This window comes from Pituophis catenifer, unplaced genomic scaffold (assembly GCF_029215685.1).
Source record: "Pituophis catenifer annectens isolate HBS135680 unplaced genomic scaffold, rPitCat1.0.hap2 SCAF_1, whole genome shotgun sequence".
NCBI lineage: Eukaryota > Metazoa > Chordata > Lepidosauria > Squamata > Colubridae > Pituophis > Pituophis catenifer.
Genome location: NW_027256881.1, coordinates 70816296 through 70831089, shown reverse-complemented (window position 1 = coordinate 70831089; position 14794 = coordinate 70816296). Strand labels below are relative to the sequence as shown.

General features: G+C 40.8%; 1 protein-coding gene across 1 annotated transcript in view; it reads left to right on the top strand.

Annotated features, from left to right (window-relative positions):
• Positions 1 to 14794, top strand: part of DISC1 (DISC1 scaffold protein) — a 148213-nt gene that overhangs the window by 14683 nt on the left and 118736 nt on the right. The window contains exons 3-4 of the mRNA XM_070950888.1: positions 6638 to 6785; positions 13420 to 13540. Coding sequence (XP_070806989.1) covers positions 6638 to 6785; positions 13420 to 13540 — 269 coding nt within the window. The remainder of the gene's footprint in view (positions 1 to 6637; positions 6786 to 13419; positions 13541 to 14794) is intronic.

Here is a 14794-nt window from a genome sequence, read left to right as displayed (position 1 = left end):
TTAAAAAAAAAACAAACGGCAAATTCCACTTCCGGCTGGTCCCAGAGTAGGGTGGGAATGGAGATTTTACAATATCGTTCCCCTGGAGTGGAGTGGAAATGGAGATTTTGCAGTATCTTTCCCCTGGAGTGGGGTGGAAATGGAGATTTTGCAGTATCCTTCCCCTGCCATGCCCACCAAGACATACCATGCCCACCACGCCACACCATGCCCACCAAGCCACGGCCACAGAACCGGTAGTAAAAAAAATTGAATTTCACCTCTAAAATTCCACAATTACAATTGTTGAATTGTTAGCAACAATTCAACAATTGCCAACAATTGTTAGCAACAATTATTGGGTGAAACAACCCTTAGCAAGGGAGGATGATGGCATTGTGGAAAGGGCTTTTTTCCATTTGACCTTTATATAATGTGTCATTTTGTCCTGCAGCGCAAAAAGAAGGCACATTTGACAGATTTGATGGAGCAATAACCTGACAGACGTTTATTGTTTGTAAGAATGCTTTTTTTTTTTTTTTTGAAATGGTAGTCTCTTCATGTTTTGGTCATGATGAGATAAGATGGCACAGAAGTGGCCACTGGATACATTAGTTGAAAACATTTTATTTTAGTTAGTAACTTATCTCTGTTTTTAAACAAGCTCAGTAACTAGTTGCCAATATAGCTGATGGTATCTGTTTGTTCAGAATGCTAGTGGAGGTGAGCCACATTCACAGCCCATTTTTCTGAATCTATGGTGAATTCATATTGCTTTATGGGCTCAGTACAAGATGTTGGTTTGATTTGGGAACAGAAGCTATTTTGTTATTAACTGCAGAGTGAGGTTGCCCCCTCAGTTACAGTAGCAATGGGTGCACCATTGGAACAGTAGTGGGTTTCAAATTTTTTTACTACCAGTTGTGTGGGTGTGGCATGGTGGGTGTGGCATGGCTTGGTGGGTGTGGCTTGGTGGGCATGGCAGGGGAAGGATACTATAAAATCTCCATTCCTACCTCACTCCAGGGGAAGGATATTGTAAAATCTCCATTCCCACCCCACTCCAGGGGAAGGATACTGCAAAATCCCCATTTCCTTCTAATCAGCTGGGACTTGGGAGGCAGAGAATAGATGGGGGCGGGGCCAGTCAGAATTTTTACTACTGGTTCTCCAAACTACTCAAAATTTCCGCTACTGGTTCTCCAGAACTGGTCAGAACCTGCTGGAACCCACCTCTGCATTGGAAGATCTGGAAGAATCAAGTCAGGGACGGATTGCTTGGAGAAAATCTATCTACCGTATGTGTGCTAAGAGCCAACAATTCTTGAACTATAATCAATAAGTCAATCAAAGTTATCTGTTTTGTTGTACCATTGTTACCATCTGGGCCTTTTTAGATTATGTCCACTTGCTTTGTTTTGTCCCAAGTAGCTTTTAGATACATTTTTTTTTTTTTGCTAATTGTAGAGTTTTAAGAAACTGCACCCAGCGCTGGTATATGCATACCAGTCCTGAGAAGAGCTGACTCCTGACTGCTAACAGACTTGCTGTCAGGCCTGAAAGCCCAATGCAAGAGGAACTTCAAGCCTCGGAGTCTTCTTTCGTTGGGGGTGTTACTTAGAACCAGGGGTGAAATGCTCCTGGTTTGGACCGGATCGCCCAATCCAGTAGCAATGGCAGCGGGTGGTTTGGAAAACCGATAGCAAAAATCTCTGCCCCCCCATGCCCAGCTGAGCCGTGCAATCATCAGAGGCTTTTTTTTTAATTTTTTAAAGCATTTTTTAAAAATTTGATTTATATGCTGCCCTTCTCCGGAGACTCAGGGTGGCTTACAATGCGTTAAGCAATAGACTTCATACTTTTTGTATATTTATACAAAGTCAGCTTATTGCCCCCACAACTGGGTCCTCAATTTACCTACCTTAGAAAGGATGGAAGGCTGAGTCAACCTTGAGCCTGGTGAGATTTGAACTTACAGTAATTGCAGACAGCTGGTGTTAATCACAATGCTTTTAGTCTGCTGAGCCACCAGGCCCTCAACCTCAAAGAGGTTTTCTACAACCTCTTTGGCCAAAAAAATGCTTTTAAAAGTAAAAAAAAAACAACCTCTGATGATTGCGCGGCTCAGCTGGGATTGTCAGAGGCTTTTAAAAGTATTTTTTTCTACAATCTCTTCAGGTTGTAGAAGAAATGTTTTTAAAAGAAAAAAAAGCCTCTGACGATCAGGCAACTCAGCTGGGATCGTCAGAGGCTTTTAAAAGCATTATTTATTTATTTTACAAAAAATGGTTTTAAAAGTAAAAAAAAAAAGTTGGCCACGCCCACCCAGTCACATTATCCCCCCCAAGCCATGCCCCCAGAACCGGTAGTAACAAATTTTACATTTCACCACTGCTTGAAACCCTGACACTTGCTGTGTTCCAGGGCTAGAGAAGCAGTCACATTTGCTTTATTTCTCACGGCCATCTTTTTTCCAGGAGCTCAAGGTGGCTGGTATAATTGTTGTGGCTTCCATAATTGCTGGGAAAATAACTTTTCCCCATAAAGGAGAATATTTAGAGCTCAGGGTTGAAATGAAGGATCTTAGGTGCTCTTTGAGCTTGGTTGTTTTCTTGCAGATATTTCATTACCCAAACTAAGTAATATCATCACTGATGCTGTTACCTAGTTTGGCTGGTAAAACATCTGCAGGAAAACAACCACGTTCACAGAGCACCAAGGACCCCTCAATTTTTCCCCATCTTATCTTCATAGCAGTTCTACGAGATAAAATAGGCATCACCCAAGAGAAAGTTAACTGTGATTTGAACCTCACTAGAGTCTTATGGTGCCCTCATTTTGATTAGGACAGACAGCAATTATCTTCTAAGAGATTAAGTTAAGCTAATAAACATTAAATTATTAAATTCTGCAAAAGCTATTTTAATAGGACAGAAGAAGTTGTGTTAAACAAGTATATTTTTCGATAAATATTTCTGAACCACTTGCTTTCAAGAGGGATCTGTGAAAATCTCTTCTTTTTACCTTCTGTGTGGCTTTTTTTCTGAATTCTTGATTGGTTTTTCCAAGTTGAGACTTTAACACCATTTGTTTTCTGGAGGAAATATTGTTGATGGGAGAGGGTGTTCATAATAAAATGTGCAGGTCCCTCCAACCACACTTTTGCTCTGGAAAATGAAGATTTCTTATGAGTTTTGTATAGTTATCTGTCTGAAAACAGTTCTATTCTTTTAATGTTTTCTCTAAACTAACAGATCAAGCCTGCAAAAATTGCAGTGACAACTAGATAGCAGTAAAGAGAATAGAAAACACTTTGCTACCAACTAGCTACCAATTCATCAAATTTCTGTATCTGAATCAGTTAATTCTAATTACTTACAATTTCTTAGAAATATTTTTTGTCTCTAATGAAAATGTTCGCAAGCCTATGATTTTCCGTTTGGATAAACCTCAGTTCAGATTATATTTTCATTTCTCCTTAGCACCTGGGCAGATTTTCCTTCTAAGATGTAATAATAACAGTAGATCTGAGTGTATTTGCACAGTTGAGAGGATAAGCATATATTAAACAGAATGAAAAACAATGATTGTGCTTGTAAGTGATGAAAGCATTGAAGATTTTTTGTCAGTCAGACAAAACAAGTATTGAATTTTACTTTGAAGAGCACATATTTAAATGCTCTCTATAAAATTATAATACTTCTGTAAAAGAAGAAAATGACACTTTCTAAATTGTAAGTTATTAATGAAAATATATGTCTTTTTTAATTCGATGAAGAAGTAATAATTGTTTTCAGGTTTGCCTTTTGTTCAGGCTCTTAAAGGTCCTCAAAAGTAAAAGTACCTTAGGAAGAATCTGTCCCCTTTCCTATGGCTGTTGTGTAATTAGCATCATGATACATTTGACCTAAGAATTTGCCACTGAAAAACTGTCACGAGTGAAGTGATTATGAAGGTATGGTTAGGTTTATCAGATGTCTGAGCAGGCAAAGTACAATTGAAAAAGAAGATAAGTAGAGGAAAAGAGGACTAACTGTTTAACTTGATATCCATGACAAAAATTACAGCAAAAACACTAAAAATGTACTTTAGGCCTACATATATGTGGAATTACTGGTTTTCAACAGCAATATTTTTTCAACAAATCTTCATTTTCAAGAACATACGCTGGTAATAATATTGAATCAATGATGATTCAAATGATGCTTTTCAAATTTCACCATAGAAAGATATGATGAGTCATGTGAAATACAGACTAAAGTAATCCTATAGTTGAAAGGACTAGACTGAAGCTGATTGCTGGAATCAGAAAATCAAATAACATTAAGTCTAGACTGTCAGGTCTGTCAACAGATATTTTTCAGCTCTGTTTTTAAAAAAATACATCCATTTAAAAAAATAAAATCAGTTCAAATATTGCACAAATACATATTTTCTGCATATATATATATATATATATATATATATATATATATATATATATATATATATATATATGCATATTCTTTCTAGCCAGGTTTTACCTACGTAAACTAAGTTGTTTTGCAGCTCTGGTTGTGTGAAATCTCATTCACAAGCTTCAGGGCTTTTTTTCTGTTGACAAACTGCAACTCTGTGTTGCTCTCTGGGAGACAAACAGAGTTGCAGTTTGTCAACGGAAAAAAAGCCCTGAAGCTTGTGAATGAGATTTCACACAACCAGAGCTGCAAAACAACTTAGTTTATGTAGGTAAAACCTGGCTAGAAAGAATATGCACATAAAAGCCTACGAAAAAGAAAAAGACATATATATATATATATATATATATATATATATATATATATATATATATGTATATGTATATGTATATGTATATGTATATGTATATGTATATGTATATGTATATGTATATGTATATGTATATGTATATGTATATGTATATATGTATATATGTATATATATGTATATTTTCTGAGGTTTTCGTGGGTGTTTGTATGTAGGTCTTTGGTTATTCGGGTTTTCTCCCGCGTAAAATTGGAGGTTTCTTGGCAACATTTTGACGAAGTCTCATTCGTCATCTTCAGGCTGGTGTTCTTGGCTTTGTGCTTCTAGGAGCAATGTGTGTGATCGCAGCTGTTTCTTCCTTTTAACTGCCAGTGGGGGTGTGAACTGATTGGGTGGGAGCTTGGCTGTATTCTGATTGGGCGGAGGTGTGTTCTGATTGGTTGGGGGTTTGGCTGTGCTCTGATTGGCTGGGTGTGTGTTCTGTTTAGTTGGGGGCTTGGTTGTGCTCGGGTTAGTCTGAGTAGCAGGGGGATTTGAGCTGGTGAGCTGTGTTGCTGTTGTTTGGCTTCATGTTCGTGGCCGTGCCACCTTTTCATGGTGGGTGTCAGTCTGCTTCATGTATGGATTGGAGGGGTTTAAAGTGGCTAATGATGCAGCTGTAGTCTGGCTTCTGGTCCGGGGTCGTGCCTCATCATCAGTGTGGGTTTGAGTCTACTTTCTGCGTGGATGTGTGGTGGTTACATCCTGTGTGGCTCTCATGAGTGTGGGTCTGGTGTCATTCTTTGTGTTAGGGTCTCGTTTGTCAATAAGGGCGGGTTTCCAAATGGCTGGTAGGCGGGAGGTATCATCTCATTTATTCATGCTGTGTGGACGTTTTTCTATCTCGATGGCTTCTCTGATTATTCTGTTGTTAAAGTGTTCAGTTTTGGCGATAGTTCTGGTCTTTTTAAAGTCAATATCATGTCCTGTGGCTCTGAGGTGTTGGACCAGGGAAGAAGTTGGTTCCTCTTTTCTGACTGAGTTCCCACCTAAACAGAACACACACCCATCCAATCAGAGCACAGCCAACCCCCCATCCAATCAGAGCACAGCCAAACCCCCAACCAATCAGAACACACCTCCGCCCAATCAGAACACAGCCAAGCTCCCACCCAATCAGTTCACACCCCCACTGGCAGTTAAAAGGAAGAAACAGCTGCCAAGAAACATTGCCAAGAAACCTCCAATTTTACGCGGGAGAAAACCCGAATAACCAAAGACATATATATGCAGAATATATATATTGGGAATTTGGGAGTTGTTGCTTTTCAGCAGGATACAAAAAGCCCAGAAACTTGTGAATGAGATTTCACAAAACTAGGGCTGAAGAACAACTTAGCTTACATAGGTGGAACCTGGCTAGAAAGAATATGCACATAAAAGCCTATGAAAAAAGAAAAAGACATATATATATATATATATATATATATATATATATATATATATATATATATATATATGTATAAAGTTTATTGTCATTGAACATATATACACAGTATACCCATACAACGAAATTCACATCACCCAGAGACCAAGCCCAACACACATGACAATCCCCAGACACACCCTCACCCACCAAAAATTCCCCACCCCTAAACCACTCAAGCATCCACACAACAGACCAAGTAATGCTGTCCAATAGCTGACTGATGATGGCCCTTTAGTTCATTGTTGAGTGCAATTATAACTCTGGGATAAAAACTATTCAGAAAACGTGTGGTCCGAGTTTTAATTGTTCTGTATCACCTGCCAGAAGGCAACATCTAATATCTAATATCACTTTGTTATTTGATTTCAGACAAATTGTAACATACTGTATAGCATTTGATAATGCACTTTTCCCTTGTTTTCCTAGCTGATAAATTTAGAAGAAGACTTGAGGAGCTGCATAAAGAGAAAAGTTTGCTGAATTTTCAGCTTCCTTCACAGCATCCTTCAATTAGCAGCTTCTTGGACAAATTCAGAGTCTACGTTCAAATGACATTGTATGAGGGAGTTCATAAGTAAGTGTGCAAGAACCTGATGCCTTTCCACACAATTATGTTGAATTTATGAACTCAGGATTTTAAGTCTGTGTATGGTTGAAAATAGTGGGACACTGTATAGGTTTCTGTGTGCTGATCTGTACTTAAATGCAAATAAATTTAGGGTTAGTGTTAATACCACCTTATAATGCCTTGGTGCGGTCACACTTGGAATACTGTATTCAATTTTGGTTGCCACAATGTAAAAAAGATGTGAGACTCTAGAAAGACTGCAGAGAAGAGCAACAAAGATGATTCGGGGACTGGAGGCTAAAACATATAAAGAACAGTTGCTGGAATTGGGTATGTCTGGTTTAATGAAAAGGAGGACTAGGGGTGACATGATAGCAGTGTCCCAATATCTCAGGGACTGCCACAAAGAAGAGGGAGTCAAATTATTTTCCAAAGCACCTGAGGGTAGGAGAAAAGCAATGGGTGGAAACTAATCAAGGAGAGAAGCAATCTAGAACTAAGGAGAAATTTCCTGACAGCAATTAATCAGTAGAACAAATTGCCTCCAGAAGCTATGGATGCTCCAACACTGGAAGTTTTAAAGAAGAGATTGGAGAACCATTTGTCTGAAATGGTATAGGGCAGTGATGGCTAACCTTTTCCGGACCAAGTGCCCAAAGCGTGCATGTGCGCACATGAACGCATGCACATGCACCCAAACCCCCAAATACAATGCACACGCCCCCCGCACATATCCCCCATGCCTGTGCGTGGGCCCCGTACATGCCCCGCCCCCATGCATGCACACATGGCCCCCCATATGTGCCACACTCCACATGCATGCATACGCAACCCCCCATATGTGCCCCCCCCCATGCATGTGTGGCAGAGACCCATGCATGTGGGGTGACGGCTCATGTGTCCACAGAGAGGGCACTGTGTGCCATCTCTGGCACACGTGCCATAGGTTCGCCATCATGGGTATAGGGTTTCCTGCATGAGCAGGGGGTTGGACTAGAAGACCTCCAAGGTCCTTTCCAACTCTGTTATTCTGTTAGCACAGTCTGTATATAGCAGTGATGGCTAACCTTTTTGCCATCGCGTGCCAGGAGAGGAGGGGGTGGGGTGGGTCGCGCGTGCATGTGCCTAAGCGCATACATGCATAACCCCCCCCCGCTCCTGGAACATGATGGCCTGGTAGGCCCGTTTTTCTTTCTTACCTGGTTCCAGATCCTCTCTATTTATCTGGGAAGGGCGAAAACAGCCTTTCTCACTCTCGGAGGCACTCCAAAGGCCTGAAATGGCCCATTTCCCAACTCCCGGTGTCCCCAGGCTGTTCCCAGCCTCCAGAGCCTCTCTAGGAGTCCCTAGGAGCCTCTCTAGGAGTCTCTAGGAGCCTCTCTAGGAGTCTCTGGAAGCTGGGGACAGCAAAAAATCACTGTCCCACCGGGAGTCGGGAAATGGGCCCTTTCAGCCTCTGTAGGGCCTCCAAGGGAGTGGGAAAGGCCGTTTTCACCCTTCCCAGATAAATAGAGAGGATCTGAAGCTAGGTAAGAAAGAAAAATGGGCCTTCCCCACCCCCCCAGGCCCGCCAGAGGCAGGAAACAACCTGTTTCCCTACTTCTGGTGGGCCCAGAAGGCCCGAAAATTAGCTGGCCGGTGCATGCATGCGCCCCAGAGCTGAGCTGGTGTGCCCACTAATATGGCTCTGCGTGCAACCTGTGGCACGTGTGCCATAGAGTCGCCTTCATGGGTATACAGGAATCTGAGCTGGGAAATAAGATCTTGCTTTTGCCATAAAGTGCTTTAAAGCAAAATACAACATTCACCTTAAATTTCCTTTCTGTCATAGTGGGTTAATTCTGACCCATTTTCTGAGTGTTAATGTAGGTGATCTGTTTTGAACAGTATGGGAGCACAGTCCAGTGGGAGCACAGTCCAGTGGGAAAAAGTTTACTGGCAATCTTTATTGGAATATACGTGCAAGTCCTAGAGATTTGAAATTGGCTTGCACAATAGAGCATACCAATGGATTGTATTTTTACTAATTTACCGATGTATAAATAGTTACAGAATTTAATCTGAAGAGCTGTCTTCTTCAATCAATTGCCAAACAGTTTTGTTAAGGCTATAGCTTCCATAATTACCATTCGGCAAATCTAAGAATTGCATTTCTGTCACATGTGGAAAACTGCTTTAGAGTAATTTTTAGATTAGTATCCATAGCAAAATCCCGAATTTATTTATTTTATTGTACCTCTCCTTAACCACCTGTGCCAGAAATGATAACATTGCAGTCCATTACAACTGATTTAGCTTTTCCCTTCTCTCTCTGAAAAATTAATAGTTGTGCTGAAAATAGCAAACATCCACACATTTTTCATTGTGTCTAAATCCTTCTGCTGGATTTGCTGTCTAGTGGGCTATTGGCAAGTGAGGCATTGACATCAGGAAACCTTAAACTGAAGACTTTTTCCAACTGATTAGTTTCTATACAAATTTCCTAAGTAATTTGTCCAAGCATAGGATTGAATGTTGAAACTCATTGGAGTAAATACCAGAGAAATAGAAGACCACTTAGCTGCAAAATTGATGATAATTTTTAAAAAGTACTCTGGAAATCATATGCATGTATTGCAGCCTAATTTATTCTTTGAAAAACTTTCAAATATTCCCACAAAATCTGGGCAATTCTGATGAAGAGATAATGGTGCCTCGCTAGTTTGAACTGAGCAACCACAAGTTAAAAAGTCTATTCATAGAACTTTTCTTTGATAATTATTATTTGTTTTATTGGCAATAACATTAGAAGAAAAATATGAGAACTGGAATTCTCTATTATTTTTTCCCCAAGAAAAAATAAATGTTTGTTTTCATGACCATGAAATACAGGTAGTCCTTGATTTACCACCACAATCGAGCCCAAAATTTCTATTGTTAAGTGAGATGTTTGTTAAGTAAATTTTGCCCCATTTTACAATCTTTCTTGCCTCAGTTGTTAAATGAATCACTGCAGTTGTTAAATTAGTAACATGGTTGTTAGATGAATCTGGATTCCCCATTGACTTTGCTTGTCAGAAGGTTGCAAAAGGTGATCACATGATCTTGGGACACAACAACAGTCATAAATATGAACCAGTTGCCAAGCATCTAAATTTTGATCACACGATCATGAGGATGCTGCAAACGTCGTAACCAGTGGTGGGTTTCAAATAATTTAACAACTGGTTCTCTGCCCTAATGACTGGCTGGGTGGGCGTGGCCATGGTGGGCATGGCCGGGGGTGTGACAGGTAGCACTCAGCCTCCTGCAAAAACGGGCCATGAGGGGGGACGCACCCCGGCGCCCCATTTTGGGCCTAGTAAGCCTTCCTGAAGCCTCCTGGGAGCAAAAACGGGCTGTGGGGGAGTGTGTGTGTGTGTGTGTGTGTGTGTGTGTGTGTGTGCACTGCACTCCCAGTGCCCCATTTTGGGCCTGCCTAGTAGGCGTCCCTGAAGCCTCCTGGGAGTGAAAATGGGCTGTGGGGAGCATGCTGCACCCCCACAGCCCGCTTTGGGCCTAGGAGGCCTCCCTGCACTTACCTGGGAGCCAAGATGGGGCGCATGGGGACTACTGGAAGGGGTGGGGCGGGAAGACGTGGATCCAGCCAGCAATTTAACTACCAGTTCGCCCGAACTGGCCCGAATCAGCTGAATCCCACCACTGGTCGTAACAGTGAAAAATGGTCAAAAGTCACTTTTTTCAGTGCCATTTTAAGTTTGAATGGTCACTAAACAAACTGGTATAAGCCAAGGACTACCTGTATTTGGTCACTGGGAAAATATCTGAAACTTGTGAATCTGCTTCTGAGTTTATATCTGTACTTTTTAAATTTGTTGACTGCCCATAAATGTTTTCTTACTTACTGATATGAAGATTATAAATAAGTAGGGCTTCCTTGAATATTAAGAACATCGGAGAGGGACAAATATATGTAAGGTGGCCCACTCTGCGCACCAGACAAGATCTGATCTCCTGCTGTGCTTATTCTGCCTGAAAGACTACTGGATGTATTCAACTGTTGGCAAAAGAGTTGAATCATGTGATTCATTATGAATTGTATTTGGAGTGATTTTTGTTCTTTTCAGACCTTTGTGTGTTGGTTTTTAGAATAGCATATTCAAAAACATGGATATACAGCATAAGTGTAGAGATGTGGTGGCTCAGTGGCTAAGACACTGAGCTTGTCGATCGAAAGGTCGGCAGTTCAGTGGTTCGAATCCCTAGTGCCGCGTAACGGGGTGAGCTCCGGTAACTTGTCCCAGCTTCTGCCAACCTAGCAGTTCAAAAGCACGTAAAAAATGCAAGTAGAAAAATAGGGACCATCTTTGGTGGGAAGGTAACAGTGTTCTTGTGCGCCTTTGGCATTTAGTCATGCCGGCCACATGACCACAGAGACATCTTCGGATAGCGCTGGCTCTTCGGCTTTGAAATGGAGATGAGCACCCGCACCCTAGAGTTGGGAACGATTAGCACATAGTGCGAGGGGAACCTTTACCTTTACCTTACAGCCATGATGGCGAACCTATGGCACGCGTGCCACAGGTGGCACACGGAGCCATATTGGTGGGCACGCGAGCGTTGCCTTAGCTTAGCTCCAGCACGTGTGCGCATGCTGGCAAGCTGATTTTTCGGGCCTTCTGGGCCCACTGGAAGTCAGCAAATGGGCTGTTTCCGGCCTTTGAAGGGCCTCCAGGGGTGGTGGGGAAGGCTGTTTTCACTCTCCCCAGGCTCCTAGAAAGCCTCTGGAGCCTGGGAAGGGCGAAAAATGGGCCTACTGAACCCACCGTGCCATCACATGCCAAAAGCGGGGGGGACCATGGGGGGGGGGTCATGCATGTATGCGTGGGGGGACAGGGGGCATAGAATTATGGGTGTGGGCACGCATACGCGCAACCACACCGTACTCCCCCCCACTTTTGGCACACGATGGCAAAAAGGTTCGCCATCACTGCCTTACAGCATAAGTGGAATATGTTGCCAAATAGGTGAGAATAGAAAGTGTAATCATGCTACCAAACAGTTTATGAAGAATGATTAGATTATTTATCTGGTGACACTGAATGAAATTAATAGTCTAGTTGAGAAAAGATTTATTGGCATGATGGATTTTCCTCAATTAAAAGAGGCAACTGTATCTTACTGTGTAACTAGGACATCGATCATCTACACAGAAATATCACAAAATTGATTAAACATGTTTAAAGCTATTTCATAAAGCTCTGTACCCTTATTATTAATCAAAGACTTTTACTTTTTTCTGCAGAACAAACCATTGGCACATACAACATGGCATTGTGCCATGATTTAAGAAGCAATAAATTATTGCTAAATGATAGGTGAATAAATATACAAGGTTAAGCATTCTAAATTGACATATTAATTATTATACCGATTCTCAAGGAAGTCAGTAAGGCAATAGCTTGCATTTATTCATTTGCCTATGGTCAGTAATTGGCTTATTTTTGGCAAAGAAAATGGTATGATACCCATACTATTTAATCTCATCACTCCTTGTCAGTTGGAATGGTATCATTTTCTGTTTAAGATTATCAATCAGAAAGATATGTTCTTTTTCCCCACACAGTTGTTGTGGGGAAAGCAGGGGTGTCAAACTCAAGGCCCGTGGGCCAAATCTGGCCCACAGGATGCTTAAATCTGGCCTGTGAGGCTGGTCTGGAAATAGGAAAGGACCGGTCAATGGTGTCTCTGCTAGCATAAATGGGGTGCGGGCAGGATGCACGTGCCTCCCCCCCGCAATCGCTTTTGGCCTCCAGAGTTGTCCAGGAAGCCTTCCAGGCCCAAAATGGGGCCTCTGGAGTGGTAAGTATTGAAAAAACAAAATCACAGAAATGTACGCCTGCCTATTTTTATAAGTTTATACTTATAAAAATAAGTATATATATATACTTATAAGTTTAACCATGTCTGCGGAGGTGCGGTCCCATGTCACACCCACCATGGCCACCCCCACCATGGCTACCCCCACCCCCACCCAGCTCTCCAAGGTCAAACCGAATCCTGATGTGGCCCTCAATGAAATTGAGTTTGACACCCCTGTTGTAGAGCCTGATTGTTTGTCTTCTTCCTCACAAAGTGCACAGTGGTTTTTTGATACATTTCTTGATTTTACACATCTTACATTAATTTGATCCATTTTGTCCACTTCTTTATCATGTCATATTTGCCCCAAAAATTTGTTAAGAATCCAGCAGCCCTTTCCTTAATATCATCAGAAGGCTGTTCTTATTCCACTTCGTGGCTGTTTTAGTTTCCATTTATTTTTCCTTTTTTAATTGTTTCTTTTTTAGTTTCTAAAATTTCTATTTTTTCCTAATTCTGTCGACATGTTCAACCTTGATCTGATTTTGTGTATTCAATAAATGAAGTATCATTGTGTGGATAGAGAGTTTTCTCTACTAAGTCTTTTCGCTGCTAGATCTTTAAGAAATAATTGTTTATTTAGCTTTTCTAACTCCATCCTGGCATTCTACAGATATATTGGACTGTATGTTGAGTTTCTCATCACTGTAGTCCAATACACTTGGAAGTCACCAGATTGGGAAAAATTGTAACAAACATCATTATGTATATTCATTAATATTTATAAATGCTGTAACAGGGAAAGGAATCTTCCCCTTGAAAAAAGTGATCAGAAGATATTAAGCCTTCCTTACCATGAAAGGATACAGATTCCAGGTACAAAACGGGATCAGCTGCTTGAGGAAAAGAGGTGGATACAGGTAAGCAGAATATGATGCACTTTGTGGGATAGTATTGTCGAGATTGCATGCACAGATAAACAAATACACTCTTTAGCACATATTTGTTATTATATGTCAACAATCCCGAGTAAACCCACCTGTTACTTGGGGGGAAAAAAGGGAAGTTGCAGTGGTGAAATGTAAAATTTGTTACTACTGGTTCTGTGGGCATGGCTTGGTGGTGGTGGGTAATGTGACTGGGTGGGCGTGGCCAACTTTTTTTTTTTACTTTTAAAAGCATTTTTTCTACATTTTCTGCATTCTTAAAAATGCTTTTAAAAGTAAAAAAAAAAAAAGCCTCTGATGATCGTGCGGCTCAGCTGGGCATGAGGGGGGAGGCAGGGATTTTTGCTACCGGTTCTCCAAACCACCCTCTGCCATCGCTACCGGATCGGGTGATCCAGTCCAAACCGGGAGCATTTCACCCTGGGAAGTTGGGACCATAAGAATTAAGCAAATCTTTTGAAAGATATGTGGATATACAGAGTTCAGTTTAGCAAACATGTTTTTATCTTACAGTATTATTTTTCAAATGTATTTATTAATCTCTCTCAATTTTTCTTTTAAAAAAGTCTCCCTAATAGCTTGATAGACAGAACTATGCAATCAATATGGCCATCGGTATTTATTTATTTGCTTGCTCGCTTACTTACTTATTAATCACATTTATATGGCTGTACAACTCACTCATGGTGACTCTGGGCAGCTTACACCATTAACATTCTAAAATATGAAAAAGCTATATAAGGGAAGGAGAAGGGGCTGGAATATTGCTTGAGTCCTTTTTTTTAAAATTTGATCTACTGTAATTGTTATTCATTAATTATTTGAACATTACTGGAAAAATTCCTACCAAAATGGTATTGTTATCACTGGCACAGTTTCTACTTCAGTGTTAACAATTCTATTCTTCTGGCAAAATAAGCAGTATCTTTAAAGTTTATTAACAGTACATTTAAGCTAGAAGAATTGACTCAAAATATAAGCTGATGTTTTAATAAATGAGTATGTAGAAATACAGATGGCATTTCAGGGTTTCTGTTCTTTCAAAAAGAAGAAGCCACAAAACAAGCAAACAAAGATCACTGTATCAAAAAAGGAGAATATTGGTAGCTTAGGGTTGAAATGACGGCTCCTTGATAGCAATAGCAATAGCATTTAGACCAGAGGTAGGCTTCACATAATTTAACAACTGGTTTGCCAGAATCGAAAATGTGAGTGTGCGCGCACATG